At 35.5% G+C, this 25,003-nt stretch overlaps 1 protein-coding gene across 1 annotated transcript in view; it reads left to right on the top strand.

Annotated features, from left to right (window-relative positions):
* INPP5A (inositol polyphosphate-5-phosphatase A) overlaps positions 1-25,003 on the top strand; it is a 246,936-nt gene that overhangs the window by 202,095 nt on the left and 19,838 nt on the right. Inside the window, exon 11 of the mRNA XM_070752446.1 lies at positions 7,605-7,678. Within this exon, the coding sequence (XP_070608547.1) occupies positions 7,605-7,678 (74 nt within the window). The remainder of the gene's footprint in view (positions 1-7,604; positions 7,679-25,003) is intronic.

The following is a 25,003-nucleotide window of genomic DNA, read 5'->3' as shown; positions in this document are numbered from 1 at the left end:
ATTGCCACCAGATTCTGATCTGACTATAACAAGGGTACCAATTTCAGGTCACATAGGCACTGTTCCAATAAGAATATCAAATTGTATTATCACTATTCTTACTTGGCAAGTCTATGGAAGAATGTAAATATATTACTCTAGACCAGTGGTTCTTAAATTTCCAAATGCTGCGACCCTTTAATACAGTTCCTCATGTTGTGGTGACCCCAACCATAAAATAATACAATTATTAGGAAGCTCAGAGGTGGTTCTAACTTACTTCACTCCTCCTGAACTGCATTACCATGCTTTGCGGGCACACATGCATGCGCAGTGCCAAATATTTTTTTTAAAAAATTGCAAAGAAGACACCCCCAAGATCAGTCACACACACTCAATATAATCACATGTCAGAGGTCTGGAAAAATTTGTTCCATTTTACAAATAATAAGGAAAAATCCCAGGCAAATTAACCAAGAAGTGTTGCTTCACATATCAGCACAAATGCTCAAGAAAACAACCAGGTTTTTAGCACTTGACAGAAGGTAAAAACTGTTGGAGAAGGAATATTGTTCCATAGGGCAGGTGCTGTGACAGACAAAGCCATGAGAAGGCATTGCTTAATATAAGAGCTGTAGAGCACTTATGCTTTGATGAGGACAGCTGAAATAGACAATAAGGCAAATTGTGCCATGTATACCGGTAATTTGATTCTGATCATCAGAATCTTTAACTAACTATCGAAACTCACGGGAAGCTAGTACATCTTGAACAGTGCTATTATAGGAATATACCCCATTTATTATAGAAATCAAGTAGGAATTGTATAAGACATGAGTTAATGTGAATAGTGATTTCTGATCTAGAAACAGTTGCAAAGGCCCTCTTAATCCCAGCAACCAGTGGACTGGCAAGCATGCATGTGCAGCCCATCATGCATGAGTGGCAGTTTCTAATTGCAAGCCCACCCGCTGGAGCAACGCCCACCAGTTCTTTCAGCCCCACTCGCACAAATGAAGCTGTGCATCTGCATGCATCTGCCCCTCATGCAAAACCATATTTTCTCCTCCCCTCCACACCGGGCTGCCAACCCAGAAAGGTTGGGGAATGCTGCAGTAGATAAAAAATAGAAGCACAATTGTATAATGATGGGAATTTTAATTGTCTTGAGTTTCAACTTTATTACTAAGTATACATTTTGACTTCTATTTTTCTACTGAATCGAAGTACTCAAGACCAAATATTACAGTTATATTTAAAAAGTTAGTATGTGATTCCCTGGATATCACAGGAAGGACTTTGTTCCTTATTTAGTCAAGTATCACAACTGCAAAACATATTTGGAATTTGCCCCTTATTTATATGTTAACTTTATTTTTGAGATAATCTTAATATGAAAATTCTAACTATGTTATTATTAATGTGCTAATCAAAATGCTAATATTGCAAATCAGGTTTAAGTCATTTGAGTTTTTTAAAGAAGAATTGAGATTGTGTAAAATTGCAGATTGCAATATATTTAATTGAACCATTTGGGGATTTCACTAATTTGGTCCAGATTATTAGCAAAATCTAAATCTGATTATCATCACCACTGCAATGTGTTTTGAACAATTAGAAAACTACATTATTTTTAAAGGCAAATATAGTGCCACACTGCTTATTTGCAAGCATTTTAGAATAAATGTAGTCCTCGAGTTATGACTATTTATTCAGCGACTATTCAAAATTATAATAGCACTGAATGAAAGAATTTATGGCTGATCCTCAAAGTATGCACCTCAGATCTTGTGTATAGCACAAATGCAAAGTTTGAATAAACCAGGAAATTGCAAGTTTACAGATAATATGAAGCTTAATAGTTTCAGGCTATAAACAAACAATGGTTTAAAACGCCAATTACCAATTATTTATTAATTTCCATTTATTTAGAAGTCAAATTCTATCCAAATGAATAATGTTTATTTTTCATTGTAGTATCCCACCTTTTGTTTAGTAATTCAAGGTTGTATAAATAGAATTACCTTCTTCTATTGTTCCCCACAACATCAAACTATGAGATAAGATGGAGCTGAAAATAGAACCCCACTTCTAGTCCAGCCTTCTAACCATTATACCACAAGGCTCTCACGTTATGTTATTACTTTCTTCAACACGTGAATGTAGCGGTGATAGGCCTGCGGAGAGGGGCGGCATACAAATCTAATAAATAAATAAATGTGGAAGTAACCTTTTTCTGTCATTTCTATATTTTGTTCTTATATGGGGAAGGGGGGGTGACAATTTTCACTTTCTCTATTCTATTATTATTCTCCATTAGAGGAAAAGAAAAGAAGTTTTCAAGAAGTCATGTATTTCCTACTAAAACATGTTTTCTTTCCCTATAGAAAATGTGATCTAGTTTTGCATCTTTTCCACTCATGATACATTTGTTTTTCAGAAGGAAAGAATTGTAAATCTGCATAGAAATATGACACTGATCATTTATGTTAAAAACCTTTCTTAATGATTATATTAAATTTTCCTGACATTGAATTCTTAACACTTTAAGCTTTCCATTGTGACTTCAACATCTTTTGTAAATCTCTTTTACTGTTTTATTGTCTATTAACTTCCTTTGGGAGATATTATTTTCACTATTTTATTTGCTAGTCATTCCATTTAGAGTAGGATACATCAAAAGAAATATAAAAAATAGAATGTAGTAGTAATTGGCCACTAAGAAGTAAGAATGGTAAAACAAAAACAAATGGGATTAAAAATATAAGTTCAGCTGAATCACCCCATTCGCCTACTGGCTAAGAGAAATCCGTGGTGATGCAAGACTTCTTTTAATTCTTCCTTAACCCTTTTTTGTGAATGTGTGATTTTCCTATGTTAGTTTGTTTACAACTAACCCTATGTTGCCTAATCACTAGATCCCAAAAGAGTTTTGCTAATAAAATTGTAATTTTTCTATTTTCTTTTTTAAAAGCTGGAATTCCTTTAAATAATTTATTGCGCGTACTGTTTTTGGACTTGCTGTTTTATTACAAAGTGCATTGTTTTGTTAACAAATCAAAACTTTCACATTGAACTACCATTGCAACTCTTGTCTGATCCAAGTACCGGTATTGTTTAATTTTTAATTTAGCTAGTTCAGAACTTCATTGACATAGCTATTCAAATAACCTTTCTGAAAGAAAGTATCCATGCATCATAGGTTTCTAGTAGACTACCCTACTCCAAACAGGGTTAAAGCCACAAAATTAAAAGACCACACAGGGATTACATGAAAACAACATTTCTAGAGAAAAGCTTTTAACATTTTCAGACTCCAGCTAAGTCATAGCATCTATTGAACCAAACTTCAAAGTGTTTTTTTTCCTTTTTCTTTAGAAATCAGATGATTTTGCCTGAGCTAAAAATTAAAACTACAATATAACAATACAAGTTAAAATTGTTAATAACACCTCTTCTGCAACTAACACTAAATATCTTTAACGCAATTTTTCTTCCAGCATCTGCAAAAAAAAACCCTGCTACTACTTGAAAATTTGGAAGACTCTAACAGTTCCCTGTACATTTGTTTTCCCGTTATCTGTCATCTGTATTGCATCAATATCAATAGCTTATATATAACATACAACACATTTATACAAGCAGCTACCCATAGTATATTAAAACTAGCTGAAAGCTCTATTAGTTAACATTTTCAATACTATTAGCGTTAGTTCTGTCAATTTTTAAATATTGCCATCAAGAGAACAAAAAAAGTGCATACCAAGTAGCTGAATGCATATACTGTAGATATTTTGAATTCATCCAGGAAAACAATGCTTCTATTTAACTTTCGATGTCCATTGCAATTCTTAATGAGTATGTTTTACCATTGTGTTCTGTGAAACATTGTTTATTCTGTTTGCATTTTTTACATTTTACAAGCAATCTTCCTTCATCTAAATGTCATTTTCTCCCTGTCCATTTTTTAAAAATATGCTTCAAAAGCCACTATTTGAAATGTGTACTAAGCTACAATTTTCTCCAATATAATTATTCTGATGCTATTCAGTTCTATGCTAATTGCAATTGATATTCACTAAGCCAAGATTAGAAAATTTTGCTGAAGATTGTCATCGCATATAAACATAAATATATACATTTATATTAGCAACAGTAATAATATTTTATTATGGTTTAGAGCTAGACTGACAAGAATTGAACAAATTAACAAGATGAAACAGAATAAAATAAATATTATTTTTAACTACTCCATTAATGCAATCAATATTTGCATAATTTTACAACATAGCAAATTTTGTCCACATTCATGAAAACTGAACTATATTTTTTCTGATAGTAACTGCTGCACGTAGCAAAAATCAGAATTTCTTGGGCACTTGGTTAAATAAGAGTGATGAAGTAAACCTTACATCCTTATAAAAATGCTGTATATTGAAATGTAGACTATAAATTCAATACACCTTCTCGTCAAGGATCTTACTGCAATTTTTTTGCCCTTCCTCCTTAAGATTTGCCTTAAGGAGGACATTAAAATATGTGAAATTTAGCACTCTCTGGAGTTTAGTGATTCTGTATTTTTCAGAATATAAGACACACCGGAGTATAAGACGCACCTTAGTTTTGGCGGAGGAAAATAGGGGGTAAAATGTACTTACGAAATATTCACCTGGCTAGCGTCCTTATTCTGGTCAGCTTCAGCACATTATTTTATCCCCTGGTTAGGGCTTTATTTGGAAAGAGTATCAGTGAAAGAGCTTGCAAGCCAGTGAGAGCTGGAACATCGTTAGGGCTGGAAAGAAACTTATTCGGAGCAAGTTAGAGCAATGAAAAAAAACTTGCAAAGACTTAGGGCTTGGAAAACATTATTTGCAGAGAGTAACAATAAAAGAGCCTGCAAGGTAAGAGCTGGGAAAATTGTTAGCACCTGGTTAGGGCAGGGGAAAAAAGCTTTGAAAAAGCTATATTCAGAGTATAAGACTAATCCAAATTTTCAGCCTCTTTTAGGGAGGAAAAAGGTGTATCTTATACACCGAAAAATACAGTAGTTGTATAATAGCATAAGTATCTTCCTGGCCTACAAAAAGGAGAAATGTATAGCAGTTTTCTATATATCCTGTAGAAGATTTTAATATTCTGGATATTAATAATACTATTTTCTCCAAAATTTGGGAGAAAAAAATCATTTTGTACTTGTGAGACCAGTGGGGGAAAATGCCTTAGGAGTTCAGCAAAAGTAGAAGGGTCAGAGAAGTTCTTTCCCATCCATTGTCAGGAAGCAAAGCAAGACACCTATGTCTCTTTATATGATGCATGTATGTATCTATTGGGGGTTTCCTTTCTATTTTTCCATCATGCTTATAATAAACCCTGATCACATATTATGCTATGATAATACTAATGATTAAATACACAGCATATACCAGTGTACAGTGACTTATATAAAAATGAACTAGGCATAAAATTGCAAGGCATGATGCTCATGCATGTAACATTATTCTGATCTTATTTCGTTCTCGTGCTCCAAATAGGATTCTTTTGCTCTTTCTGACTAATAAAGCTTTAATAAAGTTTCATGTTTCTTCATCTGCTTTAATTTGAACTTAATTTAATTTGAATTTAATTTAAATTGCTAGTGTGGGTAAGATACATCTTAATACAGAAAGCAATCCAAATCCATTTTTCAAATCATAATTAAGAGAATATTAATTTTATTTATTAATATAACTTACTTACATATCACTTCATTGTGATATATCTTTAATTAAAGCAGGTCAAATTTATTTGTATCAGATATTTATTTATTTATTTATTTATTTATTTATTTATTTATTTATTTATTTATTTATTTATTTATTTATTTATTTATTTATTTATTAAATTTCTATGCTGCCCATCTCACTCATACAACTCTGACCTGTATGATATGAGGAGAAGGAAACAATAATACAAATATTTGTATTCATCTATTAAACAATCTATAGCATCTTGTTTATTTATTTATTTATTTATTGGATTTGTATGCCGCCCCTCTCCGCAGACTCGGGGCGTTTATCAACTGTTGTGCATTTTTGTTAGCTTTAGTTAATTCAGCTGGAGGGGTTCCCCCCCCCTCTTTCTCATGGAATCTGATATTACTTTTACGTAATTGTAGAAAGGTGAGGTATCAATGAAATTATAATGTCACATGAGCTCTTCAACTCTTAAAGTTAGATAGTGCTTAGATGTCCTCAATTCAGATTCTCAAATATTTATTTAAAGGCATTTATGGGGCATACAACTTGCACTATTTTATTGTGTCCTTTGAGACATTTGATTGAGAATTTCATTATGGGTATTGGTGTCTCACTTTAAACTTCAGATTTTTTGAACATTTGATGTTTCCATTTGGAGGAGTTTTGCTCACTGTGACAAGAAGTAATTCAAGAAAAAGAGGAATAAGTTTTAATGTTGGCATCTGTGCATAGCCACTATTGGCAAACATCCATCTAGATTGGTGGCCAGGAACAATGCAATTGGAGACTGAAACCAACATAGGTGGGTCACAAGGGAGGGAGCTAATCAGTTGTGCAGGTGGTTCAGGTATCTGCTTTTCACACAGATAATTAATGTGTACAAGTAGCTGCTAATTGCACATTTCAGGAATGATTTATGAGGGAGCAGAGGGGAAAGAAGAACATAATCTAATTTCATTCGGAACCTCTGCCATTGATACAATGGTATCAGCACAGCTGTGAGTTGGGACATGATTAATGAACAGGGAGTAAACACACCAGTATTATAAGAGTGTTGTTTTCAATGGCATGCATGCCAAAACTGAAAGTGGCTTTGACAGCAAAGGGCCAATTATGTTACACGTTCATTTGCATGTCAGATTCACCACCAGTTGTTAGGTATGGAATAATGGGGAGGGAGGGGATTTATTGCCCATCAAGATATTTATTGGATTGAAATATCATGCAAAACTTATGTATCAGTTTTCTTAGTGGACAAAATATGCTATCTATAAACATTAAAAATGGCTTACAATATATAATTCTGCTGGTTCTACTTTAGTGCCTTCCTGAGATTGGTACAGTCTCCATATGAGTGTAACATTTTGTTCTCTTAACCTGGAAAAAACTGTTTAACTGTCTCAATGTATCTGAATAGAAATATTTTCTGGAGGTCCGGTTATGAACAAAAATTTCAATTTCACATCTTCCTCCTCCTAACTTCTACTTTCATTACTAAATAATAAAATGACTGGGAAATTGTTTTATCCGAAAGTACAATTTTCCTCACATACTTTGCTTTTGATATACCTTTCCTTTAAAAGTATTTATTATCACTGAAGTTGTGCATTTTAAAAAATATTTAACGGTACATTTTGATGCTAAGGTTGTTTTTTTCTCAGCATATTAGAAAACTTTACAGAATTTCCAGCAAACTTCATTATTTCTTTCTATGTTTTGTTTTTATTTTAAAACATTTTTTTATGTGCCATGAAAAAATGAAGTATGGTACTAGCAAAATCTCAAAGCCTAATTACAACATAGCAAATCAACATGTTCCCAACTATTTTTATTTTTAAGCAGAACAATTTGTATTTATTTTACTGTTGTCTTCTGTTTTTCTTCTATTAGCTTTTGGAATTTGACAAAGAGCTGTCAGTCTTTAAAGACAAATTATATGAACTGGACATTTCATTTCCTCCCAGGTAAGAAAGAGAGACATATATTGTTTATTTCTTAACATCCTAATCCTAAATAGCCTTGAAATATAGTAAAGCTATATAGTCGTTATAGGATTTTTGTTACTGGGTCTATGAAAGGATGTGATTCCATCTCGAGATTTCAACTTTTTTTAATCAAAACCAGAATGTATTTTTATATATCTATATCTGTATATGTCATCTCGTATGCAAATATAACTAGGAGTAAGTTCTATGGGACTTTTTGCTGAATATAAATTACAGATGGCCACATAGCATTCTTATGGTTTTATTTTCTGATTTGTTTATTGTACATTTTTGTTTTTTGCTTTTTTCTGCTATTTTATTATTAGAATAGTATGAGAATTGGATCGTTTGCTTACTTGTTTGCTTCTGTGCTTTCAAGTCAGTGTGGATTCCTAACAGCTGTCCATTCAGTGTTATAATTCACATAAAAACATTGAATATCAATTTCTTGTTATTGAGAGGGGAAAAAAGAATAATTTCAAAATCACAGGGAACAAGATTCTGAGATTATTGTACTCTGCCCTGAGTATAACCTGTCTAATTCAGGGCATTATACTTTAAGATGAATTCATGCAAACCGTTGAATACAAGGGCCTGAAAATAAGTCTAAATTACAATAATAAAAATTGGAATTAGGAAGAAGACAGCGGAAAGAAATTAAAGTACTCTTGAAGTTTCTGGAAGGGATCACATAGAAATTGGTCTCTCTTTTTTCAAAATCAAGACATGAAATAATGGTCTTGAATTAATGGAGAACAAATTCCAGTATAACAATAAGTGAAACTTCTTAACAATGAAGCCAATTATCAAATTAATCTTGTAGACTCAACTGTAAGTGTTTATGAAGGAGTGGAACAGCCGCTTGATTGAGAAGCTTCGATTTGCACTAAGTAAGGAACTAAACTGATACAAATGGCTGCTTTCATCTCTAGGAACATAGAATAAAAATAATCTATTTTTGTATCCAAGGTTAAAGAATACATTCTGAAAACTCATTGTGAATATACAAACAGATTTTATAGTAATAATATTTCTCTTGTAGAGTGATCTGTCCCATCAAGGTCATCAAGTTATAACATTAAGCTTTTATTGATCTTTATTTTTCAAGTCGTTTATTTTATTTTTATTTATTTTATTTTATTATTTGGATTTGTATGCCGTCCCTCTCCGAAGACTCGGGGCGGCTCACAACAACTCAGGGCGGCTTATCTTCTCCCCCCCCCCCCCCCGTGTTTTTCACTGTTATTTTTATTGTTTGAAATGTTAATAATAACATTGTAAATTGCTGGGTGCTATATGTATAACAGTAATAAATATATGATAATTTAAATAGACAATTAGTATAATAATTATGTCCCAAAGTTCAAAGGTAATTTCATAGTTGTAATACTAAATGTGAATAGCTTAAAATTAAGCATATTAATATTTTAAACATTTTCTATAATGCATAATTTGTGTTATCAACTTATTAGTTTCCCCTCCTTCCAAATTATACAATTATTTTTTTTCAGGGGAGGGATTTATAAATTATTTTTTTAAATGATACATGAAAAGGAACAAGGGATAAAACCATGAAATAGAAATCAATAGAGAATCAATATAAAAATAATATGCAGGTTATAATTTTCCAGTGTAGTATGATTTAATTATGAGTAGCTGAATACATTGTATTGTTTTTGAATTTTTTGAGTTTTTGAATGTGGTACAAATCCAATTTTCAGTTTAAATTGAAGTCTGTTGGATTTACTTTTACAATATGAAATTACTGTAGACATCGACAAATACTTCCACAATTGAGTTAGTTACCGGTAGTTATTTTTCCATTGAGAAAATCAAATGGCTTCAAATTAATAAAATAATAACTTATAATAACTATAATAACTGTTCTTTCAGAAACTATTTTATGAAAGCAATGCTAGACATGAATTGGATTTTTCAGACATTTCCATTTATGTTATAAAATTATTCTTTATGCAAAAGTTGTGCACGTGTGAGAAAGAGTGAAAGTCTAAAGAGAAAGAAGAGGATTAAAAAAGGAGGTTTCCAAAATAATATAATTATTAACATTCATAAGTAGTGCTATTGGATAGTTTATGGTTGCATCTGCTATGTGCCCAACATATAGGTGCTAATAATCTCCAATGTCCATTCTTACATTCACCTGAAAAGATCATTGTTGCCTTGTAAAAACTAGTGGTAACGCTACGCTTTGATAAGAAATCCTACTTTTCCTCTGGGAATTGTAATTATAGGCAAAGTCATATCAGCATCAATTTAGTACTAATCTATATTTGCTATTAATAGGGATCTTCGTTGTAGTATCTGAATTTCATGGAGTGTGCAAAGCTTCATACCCCGACTACCACCAATCTGATAGTTTGGACCATTTAGCAGTGGCAACAATGGTGGAACAGGTGGCAGAGGCGGTGGTACCACTTGCTCATTTGCCCAGTTTTTTCTCCAACTGCCTGTGACGAGTTTTCCTCAGAGTGAATTGGTTGCTGAGTTTGCCCCATGGTTGTATTGGTGGTGGTTAGTTGGCAGAGATGAACTGGTGGTGAGAAAAGTTGTCCTAGATCTTCCTGTTAACCCACTAGATAGATAAGAACAGAGAATCAATTCTATAGCAAAACCAAAAATACTTTTATTTAGCTTGGCAATGTCGTGTTATACTACTTCCTCCTTATAGTCCAGTGAATGTGTGAGATGTTTGCCTGAACCATCTCCTAAAGTTAACTCACTCTTTAAAAATTCTTCAGACTCTATTGTTTACTGTATTTTTCAGAGTATAAGATGCACCAGAGTATAACATGCACCTTAGTTTTGGGGGAGGAAAATAGGGAGGGGGTTATGCAGCAAGCCAGAAAGATTGTTAACACCGTGTTGGGGCTGAAAAAGACCTTTTACAGATGGAATAGGAATGAAAACATGCCTGCAGAGACCTAGGGCAGGAAAAACTGCTTTGGAGGGGGTAGGAATTTTTAAAAATGCAGCAAGCCAGGAAGATAGTTAATAATAATAATTATTGTTGTTGTTGTTGTTATTATTATTGTTGTTGTTGTTTTTTATTTATTAGATTTGTATGCCACCCCTCTCCGAAGACTCGGGGCAGCTCACAACAACATAAACAGTGTACAAATCCAATTTTAAAAAATACAATTTAAAACCCTTATAATAAAATAATCACACAATCCAATCAAACCATACACCAACCTTGACAATTGGTGTATGCGTTAATTTCCCCATGCCTGGCGGCAAAGATGTGTTTTTAATAACTTATGAAAGGCGAGGATGGTGGGGGCAGTCCTAATCTCTGGGGGGAGCTGGTTCCAGAGAGTCGGGGCTGCCACAGAGAAGGCTCTTGCCCTGGGACCCGCCAAATGACATTGTTTAGTCGATGGGACCCGGAGAAGGCCAACTCTGTGGGACCTAATCGGTCGCTGGGATTTCTGCGGCAGAAGGCGGTCCCAGAGATATTCTGGTCCGATGCCATGAAGGGCTTTATAGGTGATAACCAACACTTTGAATTGTGACCGGAAATTGATTGGCAGCCAGTGCAGGCCGTGGAGTGTTGATGAGACATGGACATATCGGGGGAGGCCCATGATTGCTCTCGCGGCCGCATTCTGCACGATCTGAAGTTTCCGAACACTCTTCAAAGGTAGCCCCATATAGAGAGCATTGCAGTAGTTGAACCTCGAGGTGATGAGGGTATGAGTGACTGTGAGCAGTGACTTCTGGTCCAAATAGGGCCGCAACTGGTGCACCAGGCGAACCTGGGCAAACGTCTCCCTCGCCACAGCTGAAAGATGGTGCTTTAATGTTAGCTGTGGATTGGGGAGGACACCCAACTTGTGGACCCTCTCTGCGGGGGTCAATAATTCTCCCACCAGGGTGATGGACGGACAGATGGAATTGTTCTTGGGAGGCAAAACCCACAGCCACTCCGTCTTGTCAGGGTTGAGTTTGAGCCTGTTGACACCCATCCAGACCCCAACAACCTCCAGGCACCAGCACATCACTTCCACTGCTTCACTGACTAGCACAGCGTTGGGGCTGAAAAAGCCTTTTTCAGAGGGAGTAGGAATGAAAACAAGCCTGCAAAATTTAGGGCTGGGAACAGGAGGGAACAGGAAGCCAGGAAGATTGTTAGCACCTTGTTAGGGCTGGGAAAAAAGCTTAGAAGCAGCTACATTCGGAGTATAAGACACACCCAAATTTTCAGCCTCGTTTAGGAAGGGAAAAGGTGTGTCTTATACTCCGAAAAATATGGTAAGTATATCTTTTTCAATGTCATCTTTTCTCTCTACATTCCCTGAGTAATGGAAAGATTAGGCAGTCTTTGAAATCTAATTTAAATAGATATATAAACAAAAAGAAATGACTTTTTAATGGTAGAAACAAAGAATTACAAGATGATATGACAAGAAAACAGCATCTTGACTGTTACTTGACGCATTTGGTACAAGTCTTTTGGCAATACATAAAAATTATTGTTATATTATCTTGAACTAGTCATTTTACCTTTATAAACATTAGCTGAATACATATACCATAGTATGTTATAATATATACAGTACAATATAGGTGGCATAGACTCACACTATTATCTGGAGTATGAATTACAGAGCCTGGTTTAGAAGAAAATAATGGGTGGATAACCTGTCTACTGGTACGATGTTATGCAGAATAATTTGGGTTCTTTTAAATCCAAATACCAGATACAGAATATTTTAAAAAAAGAGTTGTTTTCCCTTTGTCTGTATCATATTGGTATCCAATGCAACGTTCTTCTTAGGGCCGTCTTGTATCCATACGGGCAAAGCAGTTTCCATTTTCATAATCTGTTTATTTCTAGGCATCACCATCCTTTTTGCTTCCTTGTTGAATGTGATCACAGCTGTTTGTCTTATCTTCTTTTCATCCTTTCAAATGTATCTCACACTCAATTAGTTTATTCCATAATGGCGGCCAACTTCCGCATATGAGCGACCCTCTTTTAACATATCTAACAGTTCAGTCTTCTATTTAAACATTAGCATCTTCCTACTCTTTTTACTTTCGCTGCCTGCACTCGGCGCAGAACGTTTAGGAGGCATCTTGGGCATGTTTTTATAATAGTTTTAAGTATTGTAAAACTATTCACAAATAATGCACACAAACACCAAGATAACACACGGCTATTTCGGCCAATCAGCAATGGCGGACAAAAGTTTGGCGTTGACATATTCAGGTTTTTTCCCCCAATACTGTATAGATATGTGATATTTTACATATTTTAGTGTGAGGATTAATATTTGTAATATTTTTATACATTTTGTGGTTTTTTAATGCAATATTCATAAAATATATACATCAGGCGGCCGCAGGAAAACCCGTAGTGTTCAAAAAAACCATGAAGTATTTTTTAATTAATATTTTTTGAAAACCCGTGGTATAGCCTTTCTGCGAATGTCGGACCCGCAAAAGTCAAGGGAATACTGTACATACTTTCGAATGCAAAATTTAAAAACGGTCAATGCCAGAAGACCTTGTCAGATAGTTTCCCAAGATCTTGTTCTCTGGAACTGCAAGATTGCTGTTCTAATAGGATTTATGATTTCCTTAATTCACTTGTGTATGTGAGAAAGTGAGAGGAGTTTGGTGACTGGGATAGACTATGTCCACTAAAATCTCACTAGTTTGCCTTTCTCTGAAATCTGAATTTTTTTGGATATTTCTCAAAATTTCAAATGTTCTTTTTAAGCTCAGGTACATTATAAGCTGACCAACATGGCAATGCATCATTTAAGATTAATACATGAGTGATATGAAGTATATATGATATATATCCTATCCTGTCACTCGTATATATTGTAGAAGGTTGACAAAAATAGGATTGCAAATGAAATAATTCCAGGTTGCTATTGTGATTGATTCAAACAAACATGTGGAGTTAATTAGTTTCCTTCCTTCCTTCTTTTCTTCCTTCCTTCTGTCTTTTTTATGAATGGCAGTTTAGCTTTAGGCAGTCTCTTTCTCACAATGGAGGAAGAAAGAAAGGAAAGTATACTTGAAAATTATTGGAAGTTTTTAATATCATTTTCAAAAGAATTGAATTGTTTCATTTAACATATCTGTCATTAGCATGATGCAGCCAAGTACCTTTTAAGATCTGTGAAATTTAAAATAAAAGATAAATCCTTCAAAAAGTTCAAATATGCCTGAGTTGCAAAGAAATAAATGTCTTTGCTTGCATTTAAATCAGTATTTCTCAAATAAACAACTTTAAGATCCATGGACTTTCAGCATATGTTGAAGTAAAAGACCTAAAGTTGTTGAGGATTAAGAAATAATGATTTAAAATGTTAAAATTTCTGAATAATATATTGCTAACTATGCATTAAATACCCTCAATTACATAGATTATTTCCCAAAAGTAGGTCAATGAACAAAATGAACAGAACAAAGTGGAACAGAAGCCCCAGAAATGGATCAATCTTGGGGTTTAGAATATTTGCCTTCAAAAAAGTGCTTATATTACCCCAAAATTAATCATTTGACAAATATAAGGATGCATGTTAAAATTCTGTTGTGGATTTGTGGTAATTCTCTACACAGAAATTTACATTATTGTTTTTGAAAAGAATTGTTGCATTGTTCAGTTATTGTTCAAAATTACCTTTCTTAATCATAGCAAATATAGTAGTGGTGCAAGTCAAAAAAACCAACTTTTTATTATATTCAGAAATTATATTTTTCCTATGATGATTATGAAGTATAAAAAACTTACACTTAAAAATATTTTCTGTTATCAAGAAACCCTCTTTTCCTATTAATGATGATAATCTTCTATTTCACTTAATAAACTACTTTGGAAACTACGTGCAATTTGTAGCTGTCTTATCGACAGTTCTAAAGGCAATATAAGGCAATCAAGTAATTAACATATGTAGTGAGCCCTAAACTAATGGTCATTAGCATCCAATTTTGTGTCCAGAAAAAAATAAATTTTCCAAAGTACTATTTCAAATAGCATACACTTGTTTATTTCTCTTTTTTGATTGTAAAACATAACAGCAATGGATATGCAGTGATTTATTTTTAGATGCAACAACTATTTGATTATCTAGGATATTAGTTTATATATGAATAACAATGATTATCTAGGATATTAGTTTATATATGAATAACAATTCACAACCAATTACTAGTACATCTGTCTAACATAAATCTCAGTTTCATCCAAAAATTGAAGCAGAAATTAGCAGCATTTTTATAAATATCACTAAGAATGCATATGCTAACTATTTGATTGCCTTATATTGCCTTTAGAACTGTCGACAAGACAGCTACAAATTGCATATTTTTAGAAATAATTTAAATATTAGCCAATGTATATACAGTTTAAAATAATACATTTTAAATTCCATAGTTCAATTGGTTTAGATTTGCCTTTGTAAATGTATATACAGTTTAAAATAATACATTTTAAATTCCACAGTTCAATTCAGGTTTAGATTTGCCTTTGTAAGAAATAATTTAAATTCACTTACATAAAATCTTGTATTGTTCGTAAATTTTCCCCAAAATTATTGTTTTATGACCTTCCTTGCCGCAGTTGTTAAGTGAATCTGGCTTTCCCATTGACTTTGCCTGTCAAAAGCTGGCAAAAGATTATCATACTGACTTTGGGCACAGCATGGGGATGCTGCAATCATCTAAGTGTGAAAAATGATCTTAGGTCATTTTTTTCAGTGCTGTTGTAATTTCAAACAATCACTAAACGAACTGTTGTCAAGTTGAGGACTACCTACAGTTGAAATGTTTATTCAGGTTATTTCATATGGCCAAATAATGAACATTTTCAAAATTTCAGTGCTAAAACAATTTGTCTATGTTGGTGTTCACAGAAGAACAAGTGATTTAAAATGCATCATTGACATTGTCATACATATGACATGAACTTTACAAATGACATGATACTCCTAATTAGTGCAATAAAGTCATAATTTCTGTACACCTATTATGAACATGCAGCAATTTATGACAGCTGGCAAATGGTCAGTGAAGCTTCAGCTAAATATAATATAGTCTTGTCTGAAGAGTGAAACTATGGTTGACACCTTCAGAGCAGAGATAGGATATCAAACTAATGTCAAGTTATGTCCTCGTTTTACCAAAGGTATTAAATAAGTGTTTTTAAAATTATTTTCTGTTATGCCCCCCCAACTCGCTGCCGGGATGATTGTTTGTAATATTCACGTTTTTGCTGAAAAAACTCAAGCGGCTTATCAGCGTGATTGGGTGTAATGTCTTTAAGTGATGTTTTAATTTATTTGGCTTCATGCTGTCTGCTGCCAACATTTTTAGATGCAGTAAACATACCGATCTTTCCTCGTTTCCCCCCTAGGTCACAGTGAAGCCAAGCGCTACATGTGCTTCATCATATTTCCTTGTCTTAGCTTTCAGGAGACTTATGTTTGTTTCATTATCTCCGTCTTTCCTCCTTTCTTTTAATCCCTGTTCAATATTTTTCCACGGTGTCGCTTAAGGTTTATTATATGCACTTCATATCACCTGCTCTGTGCTGTGTACTGTTGTTTGGTGCAAAAACCTGCGGCAAAAAAAGCACGTTCCTTGAGGTCATCCACCCCCCCACATCACTCCGTGCACCCCCAGAGGGACCAGCCCTAATATTTGAGAAACACTGTAAATCATCATTATTTATTATTTACTAAGAGCTTTCTGTTTTTATACCAGTATGCATAAAAGAAGAGGCAAATGATGCGATTGTTCAACTTTTTCTCATATGTGCGCTGAGAACTTCTTTCTTCTCCTGAAAGTTGGCACTTAACTAACAACATGCTTGCTGGCCATATCTTGATTTCAATGCATTTGCATTTTTGCCAGCCAGACAATTGGCACAGTCTACTTGTGGCTTGTTGGAGTCAGAACCAGCTTGTCTGACACCTGAGAAATCTTTTTTTTTCAGGACTTTGCTTCTCTGCAGCAAAATCAAGTCTTTATTTTGTTTCTAATGTACTCTTATTTTGTACTATGCTAGTTACAACACACTGTCATTCTTTTGAACACTGTAGGTTCTATCAGCTGCCTGACATCTTGACATTCAGCAAACAGGAAGCTCAGGTTGAGCTAGAAATAGGTATTTGGTAGACTGTAATCACTAGGAAAGGCAGTAGGTGTGAAAAACAAAATAAGGACATTGTGGTTAGCCATGATACAGGTGGGCAATTGTTAACTTTATCACCTCTCTCCATTAATTATAATTATTCTTGTAGCTGTTGTATGGGGGAGATAGGAGCTGACTTACCAGGGGTTCACACCCACCTACAAGGTTTGCTTTAAGATAAGTATGCATGCACAGTAATCTCATGTATTAATCATTCTCTTAAAGTGACCTGTTCTTGTTTGTCATTGCATTAGGCTGTCATGTAATTTACTGCTTGGACATATGTTTGTGTCTTAGATATCTTCTCTCCTCTGTATTTTTTTCCCTCTCTCTTTCAGCAGACCCCCTCTCTACTGACAGTTTCTTTGCCCTGACACTTGGAAGAAAGAATACTAGGTCAAATCTCATCCATGCTAAGGATTTTTTTTCCACATTTGATTTCTTTGGTTTATTCTAACATATGCATATTTCTGAATTGTTAGACTTTCTCTCACACTCTTACTTCTATAACATTCTCATTTTACACAGGACATCTGAAGAGGAATCCAAAAAAAGTCAAGATTACTGCTGCAGCTAAACAGTTATAGCCAGGGGTGCGTTCCTCCCAGTGTGGACTGGTTCAGCTGAACCGGTAGCAATCCATTGGTGGCATCACAATGACATCACTAAACTAGATCAGTCAGTGCCAGTCCATGGGCGCTGCCATCTTTTTTTTAAAAAATCATTTTTCTTCTTCTGTGCATGCACAGAAATTGAGTTTCTGGCACTGTGCATGTGGTCATCATTTTGTTTTTGGTAGTTTTTTGGGGGGAGGGGGGTTTATACTGTGCATGCACACAAAGCACACAAAGCACACACGCGCCCACGAGGCACAGCCATATGGTGCAGGAAGAAGCGAACCGGCAGTGACATGTTGGAACCCACCCCTAGTTAATAGCGCTACCGTGATTACATGGTTGCAGCTGCCATCTTAAATTTTTCTGATTTCTCCTCTAGATGTCTGTAATTACAGAATATTACAGGGATTTTTGCTGTGTGTCATGTTGAGTAGCATCAAGCAAAGTTACTCTGAAATTTGTTCAATTTCAGCCTTTCTTCTTAGAAGGCACTTGTTACGTTACTTTAGTTTTCCACTGTTTCCATTACAGCCCTTGATAGTTAAGAAGTACTCATTAGTTAAGTTTAATTCTAAACACTATAAATCTCAGTCCCAGGTTAGGATCTGAATTATCAAGATTTATCCTGTGTCTTGAACTACGGATAGTTCTCAACTTACAACCAAACTTTCCATTGCTAAAGATAGTTGCTAAGTAAGTTTTGCCTCATTTTACCTTTGTTGACAAATTTTACCTTTCTTGCCAAAATTGTCAAGTGAATCATAGTAGTTATTAAGTTAGTAAAGCAGTTGTTAAATGAATCTGACTTCCCCATTGACTTTGCTTGTCAAAAAGTCGCAAAAGGTGATCAAGCAATTCCAAGATACTGCAATCATCATAAATACATTCAAATTTCCATGCATCTGAATTTTAATCATGTAACTGTAATGGTCATAAATCAATTTTTTCAGTGTCATGATAACTTTGAATAATACTAAACAAATGGTTGTATATCAAGGACTACCTGTAATCAGCTCTTCCCATGAGAAAGTAGTGATTGGAAAAAATGAATATTACAAATTATCCAGAATTTGTTTAACGTGTAGATTGGCTGTGTTGATTTTTACAACAATATTAGATTAGAAAAGTGTTTACTTCTTCTATGAGAGGTAGTATTGTGGGGACCTCCGGGTGAGGTTGGAAGTGAGGAGCAGACCTTCACACTCCTGCACTGGATTCTCCCCGATGGAGGGCTCCAAAAGAAGCTAAAGCCACCCTGTATGGGTGGTGAAGAAAAGAGAGGCACCCTGGAGGTTCCGAAGAACCGCAACTCTCCTGCTTGACCCAGGGCTTCTTCCTTCTCATCTATGATGAGAAGAGGCAGCTATCATGGCTGCTGTGAAGCTAGGACAGCCATGGCAACAAAGAAAGTGCAGGAGCGGTGTAGATGGACAGTGACTGGAGCTGGGTGAGACTATTCATTTTTTTATTTAGATCCCAACTTTAAAAGGGAAAAAAGAGAGAAAATCCAGGAAAAGAGACTCTTAGAACTGTTTGTTAAAGCAGCAAATAATTATATAGACTCAAAAGAAAGGAATTAAGGGGAGAAGAGCAAAGTACTTTTTAAAAACATAACAAAATTGGGCTTTCAAACTGGGTAGACATTGTTTTGGAAATGTTATGCTTCTCTCTTAAAATGCTGCAACTATCAGCTTAAATAATTGACTTTTCTTCTACAAATTGAATTAAAATTGGATTAAATAACTTCACATTTGAAACAACACTGAAACCTAAGCTGAGGGTACTACCTACTGATGAATGGAAAATATACTCCTATAAACCTGGGAAAGTTTCTGATAAGAAGAATAAACAATATTCATCTGGAAGACTATGGTGATCCTTACTGTTCTATAATTATCTACTTTATAATTACTGGAGACTCAGCTGTAGTAGTAAAGAAGACTCTTAAGCAAAGTTAAGTGACTTCTGGTTTTTGGAAAGCTTCCTGGACTATCTAAATGGAACTGATTGAATAATCCTGGAATATAAAGAACTATGAGCATTGTACTTTTGAGGACCAACATTAGGCTTGAACATATTGTTTTTGGACTATTGAGTAAGGGCGGGACTTACTAAAATAAGACAAGATGCTCCATCAGGGGGAAATAAGCAAAATTTCAAAAGAAATGTTGTTGATGTTCCAAAGCATTAAGGACACTGACAAAGAATTACAGGGACATACAGTAAAGAACCTTTTGCATGGCATAAATGGGAAAATAGAAAACCCTCTGCAACTGATAATGAATGGAGACCAACTATTCCAAATAGAGAGGACACAACAGCAAAAATGGAGGAAAAGATAAGAGCAGACAAATCAGTAAATAAAGTAAGAAGGAGATAATAAAGATAATAATGACTGATAAACAAATCCAGAAGTGCTGCAGTTTCTGTGTGAAACCAGAGGAGAAGCTAGGAAGAAGTGGGGAAGGCTGCTGGCTCGTCTTCGCATAGACAGAGATTAGATTTATTGGATTTATATGCCGCCCCTCTCCGTAAACTCGGGGCGGCTCACAACAATGGTAAACAAAACATAGTAACAAATATAATATTTCACAATCTAAATTACAGTTTCAGGTTAAAAAATCCCAAACAACCCCAATATATAAAAAAACAAGCACACAATCGAATCATACACAAAAACTACATGGGCAAGGGGGAGATGTTTCAATTCCCCCATGCCTGACGGCAGAGGTGGGTTTTAAGGAGTTTCCGAAAGGCAAGGAGGGTGGGGGCAATCCTAATCTCTGGGGGGAGCTGGTTCCAGAGGGTCGGAGCCACTACAGAGAAGGCTCTTCCCCTGGGTCCCGCCAGACAACATTGTTTAGTCGATGGGATCCGGAGAAGGCCAACTCTGTGGGACCGGTCGCTGGGATTCGTGTGGCAGAAGGCGGTCCCAGAGATATTCTGGTCCGATGCCATGAAGGGATTTATAGGTCATAACCAACACTTTGAATTGTGACCGGAAACTGATCGGCAACCAATGCAGACTGCGGAGTGTTGGTGTAACATGGGCATATTTAGAGAAGCCCATGATTGCTCTTGCAGCTGCATTCTGCACGATCTGAAGTTTCCGAACATTCTTCAAAGGTAGCCCCATGTAGAGAGCATTACAGTAGTCGAGCCTCGAGGTGATGAGGGCATGAGTGACTGTGAGCAGTGACTCCCGATCCAGATCCAGAGACAGAGGGAAAGATGGGGGGGGGGTGAGATGCGGAGGGAATGTGAGAGAAAAGGAGAAAGAGAAAAATGAGAAACTGATGGAGGGAAAGAACGAGGGAGAGGAAGAACAAACAAATGAGAGAGAGAAGGGGAGAGAAGGAAAAGGAGAGGAAGAGGAAAGAGAGAGAAAAACAGAAATGAAAGTGAGAGAAATGAGAGCAAAAAGGGGGAGAGAGAGAAACAAATGAGAGAAAAAAGGGGAAGAGAGAGGGAGAGGTAGACAGAAATGAAAGAGAGGGAAAAGAGAGAGAGAAGTGGAGAGAAAAAAAGAAAAGGGAAAGAGAGAGGGAGGGAAAGAGAGGAAGGAAGGAAGGAGGAAGGGAGGGAAGTAAGGAAAGAAGGAAGGGAGACATTTTCCACAGAAAACGCCAGGAGTCACAAGCCCACCCCTTCGTGGCTGGAGAGGGTACTTTTACACTGCACACCAAGACAACTAGACACAAGAACAGTTTTTTCCCGCACGCCATTATTCTACTAAACAAATAATTCCCTCAACACTGTCGAACTATTTACTAAGTCTGCACTTCTATTTCTGCTAGTTTTTTCTCATCCTATCACCCATTTCCTCCCACTTGGGACTGTATGACTGTAACTTGTTGCTTGTATCCTAAGATTTTTATTAATATTGTTTCTTCATTGCTTATTTGACCCTATGCAATCATTAAGTGTTGTACCACATGATTCTTGCCAAATGTATCTTTTTCTTTTATGTATACTGAGAGTATCTGCACCAAAACAAATTCCTTGTGTGTCCAATCACACTTGGCCAATAAAAAAATCTATTCTATTCTATTCTATTCTATTCTATTCTACTATTACTATTTAATTCTACACCATTTGGTTCAGAATAGTTTTTCCTTGTTTTCCTCCTCTAAAATCTAAGAGCGTGTTATACACCGAAAAATATGGTACACCATTTTTTTAACTAAGATGCTCCCCCCCCCGTTCCCCCCCCCCCACACTGTTGTCCCTCTTTAGCAATGTTAAAATCTGGTCACCTTAATTTATATAGATCATATTGGATAGTACAGTATTTGGATGCTGTTGAATACAGAATCTTATTTTCTAAATATAATATAGACATAATTTCTTGTCCTTTCTATAATAGCCATTGCAAATTCACCCAGGAAAATATATAATATGTCAATGTATTGCATTAACACTCCCAAAATTCCATGCATTAGAGGCAATTTTTCAATCTGTTCAAGGATATTTTACTTGGGAACAAATAACTTATTGCTTGATAATGAAAATAAAACCAGTTTAGCCAAATAGAAACATTATCATTTCATCCATGATGCTAAAGCAGCTAACTCTGTAAGGGACAGTTGGATCAGGTTATTGCATCATAGTAGATAGAAGTCATATAACTTGTAATGGTAGAGAAATATTTACTGTATCATCTATGCCACTTCAGTCAAATTAAAGTTACAGGTCTATACAACTCTACTCAAAAGAATCACTTCCAATGTCTGTGAGAGAGTTTATCAAAATATAGTATACAGTCATAAACCAAACAGGAAGGATTCACAGTGCATATCTTTTCTCTGTTTTTGAATTAAGTACTATATAAAGCTTTGGCTGTGTTTACCCTCATTTCCCTTTGCTACTGAATTGTGTGGTTTATACATAGTAGACACACCTCTTTTTTATGACCTTTGACTTTATTAGTTTAGTCACCATGGTGTTCTAGTATTATGCAAGCAGCAGCTGTTTAAGACGTTGTACCTTAACTTCCATGTTTGCAAGCCATGTTTACCCTCCTGATTTTGACTAAATGAGATACACAGTTAGCTAACAGAGCGTCAGAAAGGACTATTATAGTTTTCTAAATGGAAACTAACCAATTTAATTCTAGTAGCTTGGTATCCTGTAGGAGAATCTCAACCATCAGGTGCATTGAACAGACAAAAGTTATGTGGATTGTATGACTATGATCTTTTGCTGTGGAGAGTATTTTTATATTCCAAGTGTTTGGAACTGCTTACCCCAGACATCTGGATGGAGTCTTCTCAGTGTTCAGAAAGGTCTTCCTGTGAAACTATTTATTTGTAATAACTATCATTTGAACTCAGGATACCAGGGTGGGTTGATGATGGGTTTATAAATATTTATAGGTGTATATATTTGGCTTATGGATATTTTTTTTTAATGCTGTATAGCGCTAGACATTTTATGAAGCATAGCTGTGTGTGTAATTTAGAATCTATCTATTTATTCCATAGATAATGTTTAATAGATCTCTATTGCAATTACTTTCCTATGTTTTTTCTTACATGGATTTTAGTATTTCCTTCTTGAGATATTCATAATATGTATTCTCAAGTATGTAGGATACTCTAATAGCTGTCAAAAATTGATTATTTTGTGCTCTGACCTAAATGTGGCTATGAAGGATCCCAGAAACATTATAAATCTTTTTAAGGTTGCTTTTCAATATTTCTAGCCAATGATTGAATAGTTCAAATACTGATTAATCTACTCCCTGAGTCCCTGTATGCAGAATGTTTCCTAATGAGAAATGATTGCTGCCCCATAAAAATCAAATCAGAAATTTGGGTGTTATAGCTGTGAATTGACAGCAGTATACCTAAAACAAAAACATAGGAGAAAAGAGAGGCATTTGAAATATTTCAAATTCATAACTTACTTTTAAATATATTTTTTTTCTATATTTGTTTAAGTGTCCTAGAGCTTCATTCAGATAAATCCTATCATTGATGTATACCATATTTTGAAGTATAAGACACACTTAGATTTTAGAGGATGAAAACAAGGAAAAATATTCTGAACCAAATGGTGTAGTAATATATTATTTAATAAAATACCAGTGTAGCAGAATACCTTTTACAACCATGTATACTTTTAAAAACCATGTACACTTTTTTAAAAATTCAAACTTAACAGCTTTAAGACTTGTGGACTTCAGCTCCCAGAATCCCCCCTCCAATCATGCTAGCTCAGGAATGGGAGTTGAAGGCCACAAGTCTTCAATATGAAATGGTTGAAGACCCTTGCATTCCTAACCCCTAACACATAGGTCTTCAAACTTGACAGCTTTAAGACTAGTGGATTTCAACTCCCAGAATTCCTCTTTCAGTCATGTTAGCTAAGGAATGAGAGTTGAAGTCCACAAATCTTAAACTTGCCATGTTTGAAGACCCTTACACCCCTAACTCAGAGGTCTTCAAACTTGGAAGTTGGTCTTCAAACCTGTCAGGCGGCTTGCTTCGGGCAGTATATATACTATAGGAAAAGGCGACTCCTCAGGTGCAGTCTTCAGCTGGTAGTGGCCAGCAGCGGCAGCTTTCCCGTAGTGTGGTGGCGGTGGCCAGCAATGGCAGCAGCAGCTTTCCCATGTAGCAGTGGTCAGCATTGGCGGCGGTGGCAGTTTTCCCATTGTCTAGTGGTAGCGTCAGCAGCCAGCAATGGCGGCAGCAACTTCTCACAGGCTTCAGGCAGGAATGGCAGCAGCGACTCTTTCTCAGGCAGATGAAGGGCTACAGAGTGGCTTAGGTGGTGCTAAGGCAGGGTCCCAGCGGTAGTCAGGAGCAGGTGCAGTGTTGAGGCAGCAAGGTGTGCCAGGGGTCCTCAGTCCTAAGCTAATGGTTTTTCGCCTTTCTGATTGGCAGTTGGAACAGTCTCATGAAATACCACCAATCAGCTGTCTGTTGCCACCCATTGCCACCATCGCAGCAACTCCCCCCATTCGAAGTACAAGACGCTCCCAGTTTTTGCCCCTCTTTTGGAGTAAAAAGGGGTGTCTTAATACAGCATATGTACTATAGGAAAAAGCAAAAGAGTAGCTAAGAGATTGTAAATTATTCAGGACTTGCAATGTAACCTTATTTATATCCATGGGTGGGGGGGGGGATGATACTTGATAACCTGGCAGAGTAGTCCAATGTATATTTTTTCAACCACTGATTGAATGCCAGACACATCCATGCAACTTTTTTTGGCAGTGTTAAGAGGGAATTAACATATTTAACAATGTGATCTATTAAAGGTTGAAGAGATTTCTGGTGAATGTTAAGTTCTGAATTAAGAAAGACTGAATGTTGTTGTTTTCCCTTCCTTCTAGATACAACTTTTTTTTATCTCTGGGCAGGGTTTTATCATAATAATACATGCTGCCTAAGTGAGGATTTTTCTCATTTGCTTTGAAGAATCCTATTGGATTTATGTTTGGGAGAGTTGGGAAACAGTGTGTAGAAAGATGCTGCAAGCCAACCAAATGAAATTATATAGCTGAAG

Source organism: Erythrolamprus reginae, chromosome 5, assembly GCF_031021105.1.
Source record: "Erythrolamprus reginae isolate rEryReg1 chromosome 5, rEryReg1.hap1, whole genome shotgun sequence".
NCBI classification, from domain to species: Eukaryota; Metazoa; Chordata; class Lepidosauria; order Squamata; family Dipsadidae; genus Erythrolamprus; species Erythrolamprus reginae.
Note: the sequence above shows the minus strand (reverse complement) of the source record. Positions and strands in the feature narration are given on the sequence as shown.